General features: G+C 41.0%; 1 protein-coding gene across 1 annotated transcript; it reads left to right on the top strand.

The window, feature by feature from the left end:
• The first annotated feature begins 11,443 nt into the window (after nt 1-11,443).
• LOC120696707 lies at nt 11,444-12,468 on the top strand. The gene has a single exon (XM_039979696.1). The coding sequence runs from the start codon at nt 11,764-11,766 to the stop codon at nt 12,124-12,126; it is 363 nt and encodes a 120-aa protein (XP_039835630.1). The 5' UTR covers nt 11,444-11,763; the 3' UTR covers nt 12,127-12,468.
• Nucleotides 12,469-17,155: the final 4,687 nt, after the last annotated feature.

The following is a 17,155-nucleotide window of genomic DNA, read 5'->3' as shown; positions in this document are numbered from 1 at the left end:
GGTGCAAGTTGAAGATGGAGAGCTTGATGAATTTTGGAGAAAGATAGCAAAAGATGTCAACCGCCAAAGGAAAAATATAAGTAATGTGACCCTCCAAATATTCCACTCTTGGTTGAGCAAAAGAATTCTCGGGAGGATGAGAGAATCGAAGGTCACCGACCAAGAATTAAATTGGATGTATGCTGCATTGGTGAAGAAACAAGTGATTGATCCCACTTACATCATGGTTGAAAGGTGGATTTGTGAAGCATCATCCGGTACGGGAGAAGTTGGTTCGGGGTGTTATCTCACAATGATAGCCCGAGCCATGAATCCGAGGTTACGAGTGATCCAAAAATATTGTCCCGGGAAGAGATATTGGGATTGAACATTTGAGGCAAGGCCATTATATCGGAGGAGATGAAAAGAAGGGATTCACTATTTCTGAGATGGATATTTCCCTCCCTAATCAAAGGCTGAAATTATTTGCAAGAGGGAGGACTGATTGGCGAGTTGAAAATATTGGAAAAAAGGTGAAGAAATCAAAAAGAGGAAGGTTAATTGAAGGAACATCGGCATCGGCACAACAAGAAGACTTGGAAGTAAACCTTCCACCGCCTAGTTCTGCTTATTGGAGGAATGAATTTCAAGGTGCATCAAGTGGACAGGGATACCCGCAAGGATGGACGAGTCACTGGGAAGAGAACCAAGATCAAACATGGGGGCATGCTGCGGCGGCGCCCCCACCATTTAGCAACTACGGCTACCCACCCTCGTCATACCAAGGAGAGATGCCTGACCCGTCATTTGGAGCACAATATTTTGACCTCTCTCAACCGGAACAAGGAATGAGAATCATGGGTGCCTATGCAAGAAGAAACATGGAAGATATAGACGCCATCCGGAGGCACACAACCCAACTAGAAGATGGAACCGCGGGAATTGCATATCAAATGGGACTTCTAGGCCTGGCGCCACCGGAACAATTTAATGGAGGAGCATTTCAGCAGTATTATGACCAAGGATATAATGCAAGAGGCAATCAAGGAGAGTGATCGACGACAAGACCATGAATAAAAAGCTTGCACGTGTGGTTTGGATTTTTCTATTTCTTTTCATTTATTTTCAGCATGTGTGCAAGGTTGTGTGTGCGTAGCAATTTTCTGTTTTATTTATTTCAGCATGTGTGCAATTTGTTTTCTTTTGTTTTCATCACCATGATAAATAAATACATCACCCACGCTTTAATGCTATGGTTAGCTATGATGATAGGAAGTTTGTGGCATGTTAAAATATAATGATCGTTGCCGCTTTGTCTACTTTCTTGTGCTTGGTTTATGCATGATTAAACTAATGCTCTCTCTAACATGATCTGAAAATCAATTAAATGCCGGCTAATTCAATTGTGGAGGTTATGATAAATTAAGACCCATTTCTTTTATTCTTGCTCTCTTATTTAAACTTGTCAAGGAAAATTTAATTTGGATTTAATTTTGAGCTAACCTTGTCAATGATACCTTTTGCAATTGCTCTACCCTTCTACAAGCCTAAATGATATATCATAACAAACCATAGAGCAAGAATTATTTTCAGGTGCATTAATTCAGGATTTATCTTCTTTGGTACGAGACTAAGAAGCTGACCATTCCGTATTTTTGCGTACCTCTCTTTTGCTAGCCATTCTATCCATGCATTGTGAGTTTCTATTCTGGGAACATCGCAAACCTCGCTGGATATCCACCCTTAACCAAAAACATCTTTTTGTGAAACACCTCCTTGACCACAACCTATTTATTGAGTATATATTTTATTTCGACGGCAAAACAGTGGAATCAAGAGCAAAATTCAGTAAAACATAAGCTTGGGAAGCATCAAAGAGTTCGCAGAAGAAAAATCCGAAGAAGTGGAGGCCTACAGGCAGTAGGCCGGCCGGCCTGCCCCTTTTCCTCCTTTGTTGGCTTCAATCTTTCACGAGGAGATGCTCCCTTGAATTCTAAAGTTGAGTCCAGAGAATTGATAAAGGTTTTGTGCACTCACTCCATCAAGTTATCATCACTTCATTGCTTGAGGACAAGCAAACGTTCAAGCATGGGGGGAGGTGGAGTAAGTGCATTGTATTGCCAATGGTTCTGAGGAGCAAAAAGAAAGAAAGAAAAAAAGAAGAGAGAAAAGAAAAAAAATGAATGATGATGAAAAGCTCCTCGGTTCCTTTAGCTTCATTAAACTCCAGGTACTTTGAAGATTATTCTATACTCAATTATTCCAACCATGTGCAATCCGATAACAAGGACTTCAGTTATGCCTTGGGATCAACCGTTGCCATTTGCACATGTCCACCATCTAAAGTGTGTGTTTCATTCTCTCCCTCTCCATAATAAAAATTATTTTCCAATGGTCTTTTTGACTAGTCTCAGTAAATCCATAAGAAGTATTTCTTGTTTTGATAATATCTTGATTATAATATCTTTTTTTAGGACTAACCTTTCCAGAGCTCCAGATAAAGCCTCACACATACATATGAGAGAAAGAAAGAAGAAAGTTCTAGCAAGTTTGAGAGACAAGATGAGCTGAGAGTTTCCATGAGCAAATTGCAATGAGGTTTAAATTATTGATCTTGGTTTAGCATTACTTATGGAACTTACTTTCTTAATTCTGAGACTTTTTTAATTTTGAGAGCATGTGCTTAATGATTGTGGGGAAGCATTTAACTTGTATCTACCTTCCACATTGAAAAAGCTGGTGACAACTTGAACTATTAACTGCAAAATATTTTGGGAGCATTGTGTTTTCTCGTGTATGATCGAGTGCAGGGATTGGACACTGAAAAGCAGCGCAGATTTTTATCAAAGACTTACTCGAGGACGAGCAAGGTTTAAGCATGGGGGGAATGTTGGCGCTCCTTAAGTATCCATTTTATCCCCTGTTTAACTTTGATAATGGCATGAATTTAATATCAGAATCACTAACCATCCTAACCTCGGCCCAATTATTGGTCGTTTTCGCGTTTGCACATATATTTTGGAGGTACTTCGTTTTTGCAGGTTTTTGACCAATTTTGGAGCACGAAATTACGAGGCCCACGATCACGCGATGACACGAAGAAAGACGAAGGCCAAAGCCCGAACAAAGGATCGAAGGCCATGATGATTAGATGCCCGTTCATGAACATCCACCCTCCAATGAAGCCCAAAGGACAAAGCCCACAAGATAAGATCAAGAGACTTCGGGGCTAAGCAAAGCAATGAGATATTTAAGGAAGGATTTTCCATCCTATCCTTTTCCTTGAAGAAATCTCGAAGATAACGACGTCTAATGTGGTGCAATCGTGAAAGACATAAACTCTAGAAGATTCCAGGAGACTTGGGGAGAAAGAAGAACACGAGACGGCGAAGGAATGAGCCAGGCCGGCCGGCCTAGGCCCATTGGGCCGGCCGGCCCAGCCCTTTTTTAGGTCGGTTCGACCTACCCTTTGACCTAGGGTTCCCTGAGGCTATTTAAAGACCCCTCCCCAAGGTTCACGCAGAGATCAATTCGGAAGACGACGCCAAGGAGCAGAGAAGATAGAGGGATACCTCTCGGAGAGCCGAGGGTCGTGCTAGTTGTCTAGGGTTTGCCCTAGCCGACGTGGGAACCTTGCAAGGAAGACCACGTCGGAGTTCTGGAGCTAGGATCATCAAGATCAAGGTAGGGCCCCGGTTGTGATCTTGTGATGTACAATCATTCATGGTGAAGTTATTTGTGATTCCGAATGTTTAGCGACCATGTTCTCTCTTTCGATTTCGTTCTTTTCTTTGGGTTTGCTTCATCCTAGATCTATTATCGAAATAGATCACTTAGCATGATCTTGTAGTCATGGTGGCTAGAGGTTCATGGCGGAACTACCAAAGGGGGTTCGACTTGCTTCAGGGTACTTTTGTCAAAAGGGGTGGCAATGTGACAGGACGTTGCCACTAAGTAGGTGGGGTATCGATGGATCGGATTGGAGATTTTGAGTTTAAAGATGCTTTTCATTGAGATCCACATCTATCTTACTTCACTAAATCTAGCTGGAACTACAACATATGCATGATCTAGGTGATCTAGATTGGTTATCTCTAACTTTCTCTTGCTACCTTCGGTGTTTGTCGTTTTTAGTACATTAGATTCGTTTTCACCATCTCAACACAACGGAATCTCTATGCTAGTAGATTGTTTCTTGTCTCTTTGGTTCCGTGAATTGATAAACTTTGGGGGAATACTCTGAGAGAAAAGCTACACGAAACTGTGCGCTTGCGGTATATAAATCGGGGGCGCTAAGGAGCGTCAACAGCCTCCTCGCGCGCGCACGCCGCCGTTCGCCGCCGCGCGGCTCCCGGCCCCCTCTGCCTCCGGCTCCTGCGCTGCCCCGGGCCGTCCGCAGGGCCACCTCCGCGCTGGCCTCCGCACGATCCGTGTGCGCGCGGATGTACACCGCCTCGAACGCGCCGTCTGCCGCGCACCCTCCGACGATCCTCCGCGCCGTCCGCCGCTCGATCCGCGCCGTCGTCCGGGGGATCCGGAATCTCGGGCGCCGCCGCCTCCAGCACCGCCGCCGGTACTGCCGTCGTCGCCATTTGTGAGAACTGGGGCTTACGTCAGCACGAGTACGTGCTGACGTCAGCAAAGCTATTTAATTGTTAGAAATTTGCGGAAAATTGATGAAATTGTTAGAAATTTGTTCAAATCGATGGAATGTCTATAGATATTTATGAACTTTGTGAACATTTGTTAAAATTGACGAAATTTGTGAACTTTTGTACAAATTTGTGAACATTTATAGAAAATGATGAATTGCATCGAACATTTGTGAAAATTTGTGAACATTAGTAAAAATTTATAGAAAATAGTACGAACGGTTACAATATTTTTCATGTAAAAAATTATAGTAAATTTGTCGAACATTTGTAGATATTTATACAAATGAAGTAAATAGTGGAAATTATAGATATTTTTTCAAATTATAGTAAATTTGTAGATATTTGTAAAAATTTGGTAGATATATACGTAGAAATAATAAAAATAGTAGGATAATGTTAGGAATTGATACGCAATAGTGAAAATTGTAGAAATTTTAGAAAATCCGTAGAAAATTATAGATATTTGTGCAAATTGTACTAAATTTGTTGAAATTTGTAGAAAATGTTTGGAAAATTATAGAAAATGTAGAGGAATTATGGAAAATGTGGAGAAATTATGGAAAATGTATGGAAAATTATGAAAAATGTATGGAAAATTACGGAAAATGTATGGAAAATTATGAAAAATGTATGGAAAATCTTTATGTCTTTACAGCTTTATTGAAGTTATATTGCTTAGGTTGAATTGTGTATTAGTAGAAAATCTTAGAAAATTCTGGGCACATTTTATAAAATTCCAGGGCACATTTTATATAAGATGTATATGATGTAAATTTTAGAAATTTTGATCTTGTATGCGTTGTACGGCTTTATTGAAGGTGCACTTGTAAATTTTTTATACATTGTCAATTAGTACAAAATTGCATATCATACATATGTTGATTCACATAGGAAACGAAATGGAACCCTTTCACCATGATGACGACGAGGCCTTTCTTGCGGACATAATTGGTACGGGCACGCACCACTACGAAGAGGATGCTGCCGAGGACGATGGCAGCCAATACCTTAACGATACTGGCGATGGCGATGATAACCAGATAGAACAAATGACTGTGCAAGATGATAGCGCAGAGGTATATACAATTCATGCTTATATATATAAACATACGCATTAATTCTATATGTAAGTACAATGCATACTAAATACATATTTTTAGGCATCCGGATCGACTAGGAAACCAAAACGGAAACGAGGGTCGAAGAAAATCATGGAGGGGCACACTATTATCACTTCATTGAATCCTAACGGTGAACCAAAGTCTCCGAAGGGTGTGAAGACGACGGTGGTGAATCAATGTGGATGTTATGTCAGGGACCACATTCCCATTAGCTTCAAGCTATGGAAGAAAAGTAAAGCCACAGATATCGATGCTGACGTCGTTCCCGAGACCGAGAAAGAAATGTTATGGGCAGATGTCAAATGGCACTTCACCTTTCCGGAGGACAAAGAACAGCTGTTTAAGGATTGGGTCATGAAGAAGATGGCTATTGCTTTTCAGACATTCAAGAAAAATTTGAACAAAGATTATGTTTAAAAGGGACTCACGCCGGACTTCGAGAAAAACTTCAAGAATCAACGTCCTTATTAGGAGGCATTCGTGCAGTACAAGTCATCCGAGGATAGCGAGAAGAAGACAGCCCAAGCCAAGGAGAATGCGAGAAAAAAGAAACACTTCCATCATCTTGGGCAAGGAGGATATGCGTCGGCGATTCTGAAATGGCAGAAGATGGAAGATGATCTCGTTGCCAGAGGAATCGTACCAGCGACTTTCAACTGGCCGTTGCGAGCAAAACATTACTTCTACGCTCATGGAGGCTCATTGAATATGAAAGATGGGTCGTTTGTCACTAGCGATGCCATAAGGGAAGCGGCCGACAGGCTCGATGTGGCACTAAAGGCCGTGTCCGAAGGCAGCTTCAAGTCAGACAGAGAGAAAGACGACCTGACCTACGCTCTTGGCACACCGGAACACACAGGACGTGTGCGAGGCATGGGCGTAGTTCCATGGAAGCATGGCTTTAGTGGCGACATAGAGACGTATCGAAGCCGACAGAGAAGAAAGGCTGAAGTAGCAGAGAAGGTGCGTGCCCTAGAAGAACGAGTTGCTTCGATCGAAGATGCACTTATAGCTAGCCAACAGCAGCCACCAGAAGCCATATCAACGGCTCAGCTGGAGACTAGCCCCGTCGGCTCGCAGCGTCATAGCAGCGTCGTTTCAACGGAACACCCAGCCGCAGATCGAGAGGAAACAATTGCGAAACATTACCCCGTGGACGACATCGCTGTGAGGATCCCTATGAGCTTCTATTTCCGCTAAGGAAAAAAACTGAAAGTAGTCGCTCACGGGGTTGCTGAAGTCCCTGTTCAAGGCGGGACAATCCATGGCATGACGATTCCAGAAGGATATGCTAGAGTCATGGTTGACCGTGTTGAGAAAGGATGGGAAGACCTCGACCTCGAGATCCCTGGAGACGATGGAGAAGAGGAACTAGGACAGCCCCTCCACACTTGGATCTGTTAGAAAAAACAGTACATAAAAATTGCAGGAAGGGATCCTAGCCCGTCTCCGTGGTCACTGCCAGTTGCTCAAGGGTCTCCGAGGCCCAGTGTGGATCCACCATCACCGCCCGCAGCCCAGGACCCCAGCGTTAGTCCATCGCCGTCACCGGCCGCTTCCAGGGAGCCTAGTGTTAGTCCGCCTCCGCCATCTCCTCGCCCCGCAAAGAAGAAAAAATCTGCTTGGGTGCCGCCACCGCCACCTCCAAGATATAAGAAGACCAAGAACGAAAGAAGAAAGAGAAGCCCGCGCCAGAGAAGTCAGGTTACGAAATGACTCCAGAGGAATTGGATGCTTGGGTGCAAGAAGACGTGCGCAAGCAGTTGAAGCCAAAGAAGCCTCCGCCAAAGGAACTAGTGGATCCGGCAGGGAAGAAATTATATCTATCCATGATGTGCCAACCAAAGCCTCCACTGATGTCGGACTACGACCGCTCGATTACAAAATCATGGGAGAAGAAGAGTAATCGGAGGTACAACCAAGTCCCCTAGCTCGGCGAACAACCCAACAAAGCGTACCCCCTCTAGTAGTGCTTTCAAAAGAGGATGAAATTACTGCTGAGTTTGTCAAGGAAACGAACCTCACAAAAGCTCAGCTCCTAGGTCAGGAAAAAATCCCGGTTCACCAAGGGGCAGGAAGAAAGCCATTTGTACTGGGGGAACCTTTGATGTGGCCAGAGTTGATTGACATCCTACCAACAAGAATGCGTGAGTTACATCAGTGGTACTTGAAAGCATGTGCAGAGGGGTATATAATGCTAGCTGCTTGAATTAAACATACCCATTTCTATCGGGGAATGGATGACATTTGGATTGATTTTGACCATTTTTTGTTTCTATTCCATCAAGACGCCCTAGACAAGTCCCTCGTCAGTGTATGGTCTATGTAAGTGTTTTCTGTCAATTGTATACTCTAGCTCTACTAAGTCGTTTAGATTTCTCATTCCCTCCTTTTATTTGTAATCGTACAGGATGAAAATGCAAGAATGCCGGAAGAGCGGGATTTACAATGTTGGCTTCATAGATCCGAATGTTATACATGAGGAGTGTGTACACCAATATCCTAATCGGACCGAGAATAATTTAGTCATGTCCTTGGAAGGGCAGCACGATCGCACATTCATTCTGTTGCCATACAACTTCAAGTGAGTCCTTTCACTTTTTGAGTCACTTCAACTAGCCAATAAGTGTATATATCTAACATTTCTTGTATCCATATGTATGTATCAACAGTTTCCACTGGATCCTACTTGTGATCGAAATCGATCGGTCCCGAGTTACTGTGTGGGACTCCTTGAATAAGCCACCAGAATTATATCAAAATCTCGTAGACATCATGCAAAGGGCATGGTCTCGGTTCCTCAAAACACAATTAGGAGTCGCGTCAACACCGACTGAGCTTGAATTTAACCATAACAAGCCGGTACGAATATCGCACATGTACTTTCATTTATTCAAACAGCATGAATATTTCATAACATGTATATATGTATATATGTATATAGTGTTTGAGACAGAAACAAGGAACCAACCTCTGCGGATACTACGTATGTGAGCACATGCACTTTTTTTGCAGAGATACCAAGAGGGTGACACAAGAAAACTTCGAAGTACGTATAACATTAGTAATAATTTCTTGTATCTAATTCCATACAGGTACTAAATTAAACTATTGGTGTTTATTTGTTGTTGACAGATTTGGAGAATGAAAGAGAACCTCATCGAACCGGAAAGAATCAGGGCAATTCAAGAAGCACTCTGTGGATTCCTGTTGGATGAGGTGATAAATCCAAAAGGTGAATTTCATTCCGATCCAATGATAAGTGTGGCTCGAGCTGATAAACTCAACAAACGCCGCAAGAAGGATGCCGGTGCAGATGACAATGGAGATGATTAGAATTATTGAAGAATTTGTCGGAAAAAAACTTATGAGAATTCATACTTGTAAATATTATTGCCTTTTATCCATGTATGTATATAATTTCTAACATTTCTTTTATCCATGTATGTATATAATTTTTTTATTTGCTTTGCTCCATATACAAATACGAATTCTAGATACGAGTACGAGTACGAATACACAAACTGCTGCGAGTACGACTACTAATACTAATTAATTGAAATTGAAAGGAAAAGAGAACAAATATAAAAGCATCAAAAAGAAAAAAAATCATTTAGTACCGGTTGGTATTACCAACCGGTACTAAACTGCTCGGTCTAGCTGCTGGCGTGGCCAGCAGTTTAGTACCGGTTGGTGTTACCAACCAGTACTAAACATGCCGTTTAGTACCGGGCCAGCTGACCAGTACTAAGTGCGCGTGCACTTAGTACCGGAGGAGCGGTACCAGTCGGGAAACCGGTACAAACCGGGGGTTCCCGACCAGTACTAATGAGATATTTTCTAGCAGTGGAAGTTTTCATTCCATTGCAGATACTGCTTGTTTTTGTTTGTTTGTAAGACGCAAGCGTTTACACTGATGAAGATTCTTACCTGACCAGTACAAATATGTTCATTACTAGGCAGCGAGCGAGTGCCGCTTTGTACGGGTGGGGCGGAGGTTCGGAAATTTTCTTAACCTGTGTAAGGTCTTCTGTAGCGCAATACCCGGGGGCGTCATATCTCCGCAGGCCAAGTTTTTTTTTTCTTTTCTGGAGAACGAGTGGCGCCATGTCAGCCTGATGCCACGCCCATGTCAGCAGGAAGACGGCCTTCTGAACTCCAAGAAAGAAACTATAAGTAGCTAGCAGCCGTGGCCGCTGAGCGCTCGATCGACGACGACGTTGCGTTGTGTCGCGGTCACGGCGCCCTTGGCTCTCATCTCTCCGGCCAATTCAGACGCTTCTGTACCCATCGTTCGCCGACGACGGTGGCCTTGTCATGTTCCACGGCGCTCGGCTACGCACGAGTGTGAGAAGATGTCTGTAGGTAGGTGAAAGGTAAAACAGCTTGACAGTTAGCCCTGTTCTGAAAGAGAATAGATGATGGTAAAGCAGTTTGACAGCTAGTCCTGTTCTGAAAGATCAGAAAACATTGCTAGTAGGTTGTTCGTACTCACTTTAATCAGAGGGTCAAAATGAACTCAGGTGATAGTTGGATGGCCAAACATTGCTGATAACGATTCTGATCTGCCTCAACTTTTAAGATCTCTCTCTTGAATAATGCATTGGATTGGAAATGGAATCCTGTACGTGCTAATATATATGTTGGTGCCCGTCGGCCGGCCTATAATTGTGCTGGTGCGTGGATGGTAGCGAGTTCACGTGCAGCTAGCTACCAACGACGATCAGGCCGGGCGTACGTGTGTAGATAGCTTTAGCTAGCGTTAATAATGGTTGACGGATCGACGTGTCTAGCTCCTATTATTTTGTCATCTAATAACCTCGTGATCGAGGATGCCCGGGTTTATTTGTATCTTCCCTGTACATGTTCACCGCCTATTTTGTATGTATGTTCTTCACTACTATATGTATCACCTAACTAGTTTTGTTGATCACCACCCCTATCAGAATGATATAGTACTTAAAGGTACGTCAGCAATGACGACGATGTACTTCCCATGCATAAACATTGGCAATATATATAACAGATTCCCCTTTTAAGGTGGTTCAAGATTCAAACCTCAAAATCTTTACTATAGATTATAGCGTCAAGCTTATTTCGCCCGCTCCACTTCAAAGCACAGGTCTAAGGTCGGTTCAGTCACACAAAGGTTGCGGTGCCGTTGTGTATGGGTGGAGCGGGGGTTTAGGGATTTTCTCGACTCGCGTGAGAGTTGAGGTTGTCTCTACCTTAACCACAACGCCTTCGGGGAGGTCTTACCCCGGCGGGTTAAGTTTTTTTTATTATATATCATTGCTATAGGATTCACGCCTGAAAGTATTTTCACATGATCGATGTCAAACTTGTATATTCATTTGGGCAACACAATAGAAGACATTTCCCCGAAAAAAACACACACACAATATAAGACGACAGGTTAAAATGCAGTCTAGCTTGTAGACTACACGGGTACCAGTTTCATAATGCTTGAAGAAGAAGCGAGAAAAACTAGCCCTAATAGTCCAATAATGCAGTAGTACCTATAGTGCCGTGTGAACTTGTAGCTTATTTCCGAGACAAACTAAATAAATTAAACAAAGTCCGCGCGCCAAGACCATTGTTGCGGCGATGCACGTCGTCCACACATACGCGCGAAGCACCAAAGCGATCGAGCAAGTATCCAGGCCAGGCCAAAGCCACCACCAATCCACGCCATGTGCCCTAGACAGCGACTGCAACTGGATTATTCATCGCCATCGCCATTGCGGATCGACGATGCACACAAACAAAGCAAGCAACAGTGTTAGTTACAACCATGTCCAAAAAATATATACCTCGGTCCACCTCCTCTCCTCCCACACCACACCCTCTCACTTGCTCAGCTGCACCAACCCACCCACTCAAGAACCAACCAGCGCAGCAGCTGCCTGAGCTTTTGATGAGCAGTTGATGAGCTAGCTTAGGTACAGTCACGGAGTAAGCAGCTAGTTGTTACTCACTTACTTGTTAGTCGATCGGATCGCTTTGCCATGGGCAACTGCATCCAGCGCAGCGGCAGCAGCGCCGTGGCCGGAGAAGGCCGCCCGGCGGAGAGGAGCGGCTGGAGAAGGAGCTCCGGCGGGGACGGGGAAGAAGACCACGGGGCGGCTGCGGCGTCGGTGGTGAAGGTGAAGGTGGTGCTGACCAAGGGCGAGCTGGGGTGGCTCGTGGCGCGGCTCAAGGAGGCCGGCGATCGCCGCCTCGAGGACGTGCTCCACGAGGTGGCGCGCAAGCGCGAGGACCGGGCCTCCGCTGGCGGCGGCGGCGATGGGTGGCGGCCCAGCCTCGAGAGCATCGTCGAGTGCCCCACCGAGGAGACGGAGGCCGCCGCCGGCGCCAGCTCCGATGACTAGCTAGAAGCCGCGCAGCCGTCATGAGTATTTCTTTTCTTCTTTCGCGTGAATTATATATCGATCTCCTTCCAGAGCCTCTGGATTGAGTCAGTGGAAAAAAAAACCCTGCAGGGTAGACCAAGTTCATCGCTGAAGAGTGGTTACATTAGCTAGCAACCGTGCATTAGGGATAATCCAAGTAATTAGCGTCCAGCTGCTTAGTTCATTAGTGTTGTTAGCATTTGCAGCTTTTGTTTTTCTTTCTACCCTTTTGCGCGTGTGTTATGTATATACTCCCTTCGTTCCAAATTAAAAGACATTCCAACAATCTCCTTCGTTCTAAATTAAAAGATATTCCAACAATCTTGGAGAGTCAAAGTTTTTTATATTTGATCAAATTTATATAATAGAATAATAACATTTATTATATAAACTAAGTATCATTAGATTTTTTATTAGTTATATTTTTATAATACATCAATTTGATATCATAAATCTTTATATTTATCTCTATAATCTTAGTCAAATTTGAGATTATTTTGACTTTCCAAGATTCTTGAGATGTCTTATAATCTATTATATAAATATTTGAGTGTTAGAAGAAGCCACCACATTCGTCGAGAGATATTAGAAATTCTCACATTAATCTAAAAAAAGAAGGATTTAGACTGTCGGATTTTATGAAGATCTAACGGTCTAGGTTAACCTAGAGAGTCAACATCTAACAAAAGAAGTAAAAAAATACTAGGTTAATTAGAAAAAGATCTACGGTCTAGGGTAGCTTGGAGAGTCCATGTTTGATAAAAGAAGTAAAAATTGTCATGTTATATTATAATAGGAAAACGTCCGGATTTTATGAAGATCTAACGATCTAGGTTAACCTAGAGAGTCCACATCTAACAAAAGAAGTAAAAAAATGCTAGGTTAATTAGAAAAAGATCTACGGTCTAGGGTAGCTTGGAGAGTTCATGTTTGATAAAAGAAGTAAAAATTGCCATGTTATATTATAATAGGAAAACGTCCGACAAAAGAAGTATGAAATTGCCGGATTAATTATAAAAAAGTTCTAACGGTCCAGGGTACACTAAAGAGTCCACGTTTGACAAAAGAGAAGTAAAAATTGCCATGTTATTAATATGAAAACGAAACAAATTAATAGTATTAGATGCCGACAACATAGATGATAGATCACTGCATCGACGACCTCCTAATAAATCCATAGGACTCACAACAGAGATCAGAAGCCAACAACTTGCGTGCGGCTGCAAAGCAAGCTAGCTAGCACCAACAGGCCACATGCGCACTTACCTACCTACCACCTCAGGAATAATGACTGATTGATTTGTCAAAGGTACGGTAACGATAATGCTCCACATCATCAGTAGTAATCACAAGGTGGTAACTGCGGGGCAATTGATAACAACAACCAAGCTCCTTCATTAGCTAATTTGAGTAAGCGGTAATTAATCTACACAAGCACTTTCATCATCATACACACACACTCGCAAATCAACACTCTCTTTTGTATACTGTACCCAGTTACTAAGTTTCTTTTTTTTTCTTCTAATCTTACGCCAAACGAAAATCTATAATCCAAACTCCAAATAGGTCATGCGAATAGTCAAAAGGAATGCATTAACCGAGCTCTACGTATCTGTGGGTACCAATAATCTATTTAATCAATGGATAAAAAAGTAAACTTTGTCTCTCTTATAAAGTGCACGCTCAACCTTAATCAAGAGCGACAAGAGATTAAAACATTAATCTCAAAAAGAAAATAATACACATCGGTGGATTTTACTATAATAATAGTCTACAGTAACTAAAAGAGTCATGAATAAATTTTAGAAATTAAATTAATAAACTTATTAGTTGACTAAAGAGCTCATATAAAAAATATTAATGAACAAAAATTTAAAGGTTTTTTAGAAGAATAAGGAAATATGAAGTTGTGCTAAGAGCTCATGACGAATAAGGATAATAAATAGATAAATTAAGAATTAAGAAAATAAAAAATAGTAGTTTATTTGTATACAATTTGGAAAGAAACATAGCTGAATATAGAGTCTATGAAAAATACAATTAATAAATAACTAAATTTTTAATTAAAATATTATAAATTGGTATTAGATTTCCAAAAATATAGGATAGGGAATTACTTATGTATAGATCTTATGCAATAAAATTTGTCAATAGGTAAATTTGATTTTTGAAATATGACTTGAAGCTACCATGCTACTCGAGAAAGAAATAACTTACATCATTGATTTTGTATGATGCTCTAATTATCTAGATTAATCCTAAGAATTCATCTTGAGTATGACCAGTCAATAGCTAAATTAAAAATTAATTACAATAAAAGGAAAGATAGTAGTATTCTAAATAAATTTAGAAGCAAATAGTAAAAAATAAAAAAATCCATATCAAATAGATGTATTAAATAACAATATTGGAAAGAAAAATAGTGAAAAGTTGTATTTCCAAGCAAATTAATTAGATAAAAAATATGTATAGAATATAATTAGTAAATAGATAAACAAATACAAAATCTCGATATTCAGATCTAGCAACTTACTGCATAAATTTTAACATAAAAACATCAAGCCACCATGTTAATGTTGAGGGACAAGAAAATATTACATTAATAGTAAACCTAAGCATTTTAGGCCCTGCTAAGTTCATTGGGTCTTGCTCCACCCATACCTTTGTATGGTCAGGATTAGTCAGAGAAAACCAGGCTTGAGAAGTTCAGCATCACGAGAGCATGGCCAACATCATAAGTTAATTATTAATCAACCAAGAAATAGTGGAAAGCTCAAGCTCAGTCTGAAAGTTACCCATAGGACAGAACTAGGTGCGAAGTTTAGACCCCAAATTAGTCCGGTATATTATCGGCTTGACTTAAAAAATACTCAAGTCTAATCACTGAAAACAGAGGGAAAATATATATTGTTTTTTAAGCATATAACTGACAAATGTATTATAAGAATATATAAAAATGGAAAATGCGAAAAAGATGAAATTTGTTGCAGTCGTATATGGATTACAGTGACTCGGTTTCTGTATGAAATTAAAATTCATGATGAATAGAATAGAAGGAACTCTTCATTAGTATGAAAATAAAAGGAAAAATTGATAGGAAACGAGGATCACATGGTATGAGAAGGAGCTAAGGACGGCTTCAACTTCTATGATGTCGTCGCCCACGTCGTTGGCCATCACTAGAAGAGGCACCACGGATGCCACCTCTAGCTATGGCAAACGCATCCCTCAGCAAGGTTTATTTCTTGATGCCATATCACCTACACAAAAAGTCCTCAGCAAGGTTTATTTCTTGATGCCATATCACCTACACAAAAAGTTGAAGATGCAACGCTGCTATGGCTTACAAGGCATGGCTACAAGGCATATGAATAATGCATCCGCCAAAATAAGATTGAACAGAGAAGTCAAATATAACTACCCTAGCTAGACATAATCTATATATCTTATAAAGAAGCTCCCCACTACAACTCATTAATTGTTATTTCTCTTGACATGCAAGGCATCCACGTCACTTTTTTTGTTTCAACCGTTCGATCTTAGGACAAATTACATCCTCACCATCCGTTATGGAATACCAACCATTTTGCGTGCAACCCACTAAGTAGCATTAATTGCTATAAAGACATGTCATACAGAAATCCACTATATTAGACGCCACGTCACCATCCACTAAGATCATTTATTTATTTCTAACATCAATTTTCTATGACTAATAGCATCCATGCATACAACTTATTAGTCTTTGCAAGTAGCACGCTATAAAATTTCTACACGGAAGATCAATCACTTAAGAGCCGTTCTCAACAAAATAAACAAATTTTGATATATAATATCATTAGCAAATGAATGTTGTCATACAACCACCTCAGTATTTCTATTTTCAAACTTTAATTTTTGTTTAAAAAAATTCCCGCAGCAATGCGCGGGATATCACCTAGTTATTTGGTTGAGTGAGTCCGGACTACATTCACTTGCTGACTACACAGAACCACTAAGGTACCCATAGGCCATATCTTCTAACCTTAAAAATAGTTTATGTCATATCTAAAACTCTCTAACATGAATTCACAATACAAGACCAAAAATACAATACGTTCAATAAGCACAGAACATAAATTTCTATATAAAATTTTTACTAAGAGTTCATCATCCACCACAAATATCATGAAAAATGTGATACCTTGGTTTGTGCTATTTGAATAAAAGAATGACAACAAAATAAAAAATCTTTGGACAAATTTAATTTAAAGTAAAAAAGTATAAATGTTAAAACAAAAAAATAGCTAGCTACCCGCGCTATTTGCGCGGGCCACCTTGCTAGTTTAAAATAGAGGAAGTATATATATATATAGCTAGTATATTAGCCTATTAGGGACGAGACACAACCCAGGCCTCGGTAGGCATGCTGATGAAGAATGTTTTACGCTAGCTACTCCATCGATGGATGGTACGAGTATTTTGTGACATAGCATGTAAATGGGTTAATTACCTTTTTTTTTCAAATACATGTGCTACTCATTAATTATTCATTACGAACTTTGTCTGAATAAACTCATTTCCTACCAAGCATCGAAACATATAAAGGATTATTAGAGTGAAAAGTGAAATAAATTTTCACCTCAATTCCTTACAATACGTACTGATAGGAAGGATTACTATTTACTATGCATAGAACAAGATTATCACTCTCCCTTTCTGTTAATGCTTTTGGTTACTTCTCACTACTAGACTTCAACTGCCCTCGAGTAGTACTGTCGGTGGCTGTAGCACTGCCATCCATACACGTGTGCATGCTCTCTGTTATTCACCGGAAAATTATATTATATGCACACACAAAAAACTTGTGCTGACTGCCGGTTCACCGACAGAGAGCGAGGGCGTGTTCACCGACAGAGAGCAAGAAATTTAACGTTCAATTTTTTTCCGTTTAACTAACCCTGAGTCACTTCAGATTTGCCAGCGTCAATGGTGACGACGTGATCAGCTGATGGCTTTGGGTGGACTA

This window comes from Panicum virgatum, chromosome 1K, assembly GCF_016808335.1.
Source record: "Panicum virgatum strain AP13 chromosome 1K, P.virgatum_v5, whole genome shotgun sequence".
Lineage (NCBI taxonomy): Eukaryota > Viridiplantae > Streptophyta > Magnoliopsida > Poales > Poaceae > Panicum > Panicum virgatum.
This window is presented reverse-complemented; position numbering and strand designations above follow the sequence as displayed.

Bases quoted from the DNA above. Each gene is read 5' to 3' on its own strand.
- LOC120696707 (XM_039979696.1), top strand. From the start codon at position 11,764: ATGGGCAACTGCATCCAGCGCAGCGGCAGCAGCGCCGTGGCCGGAGAA.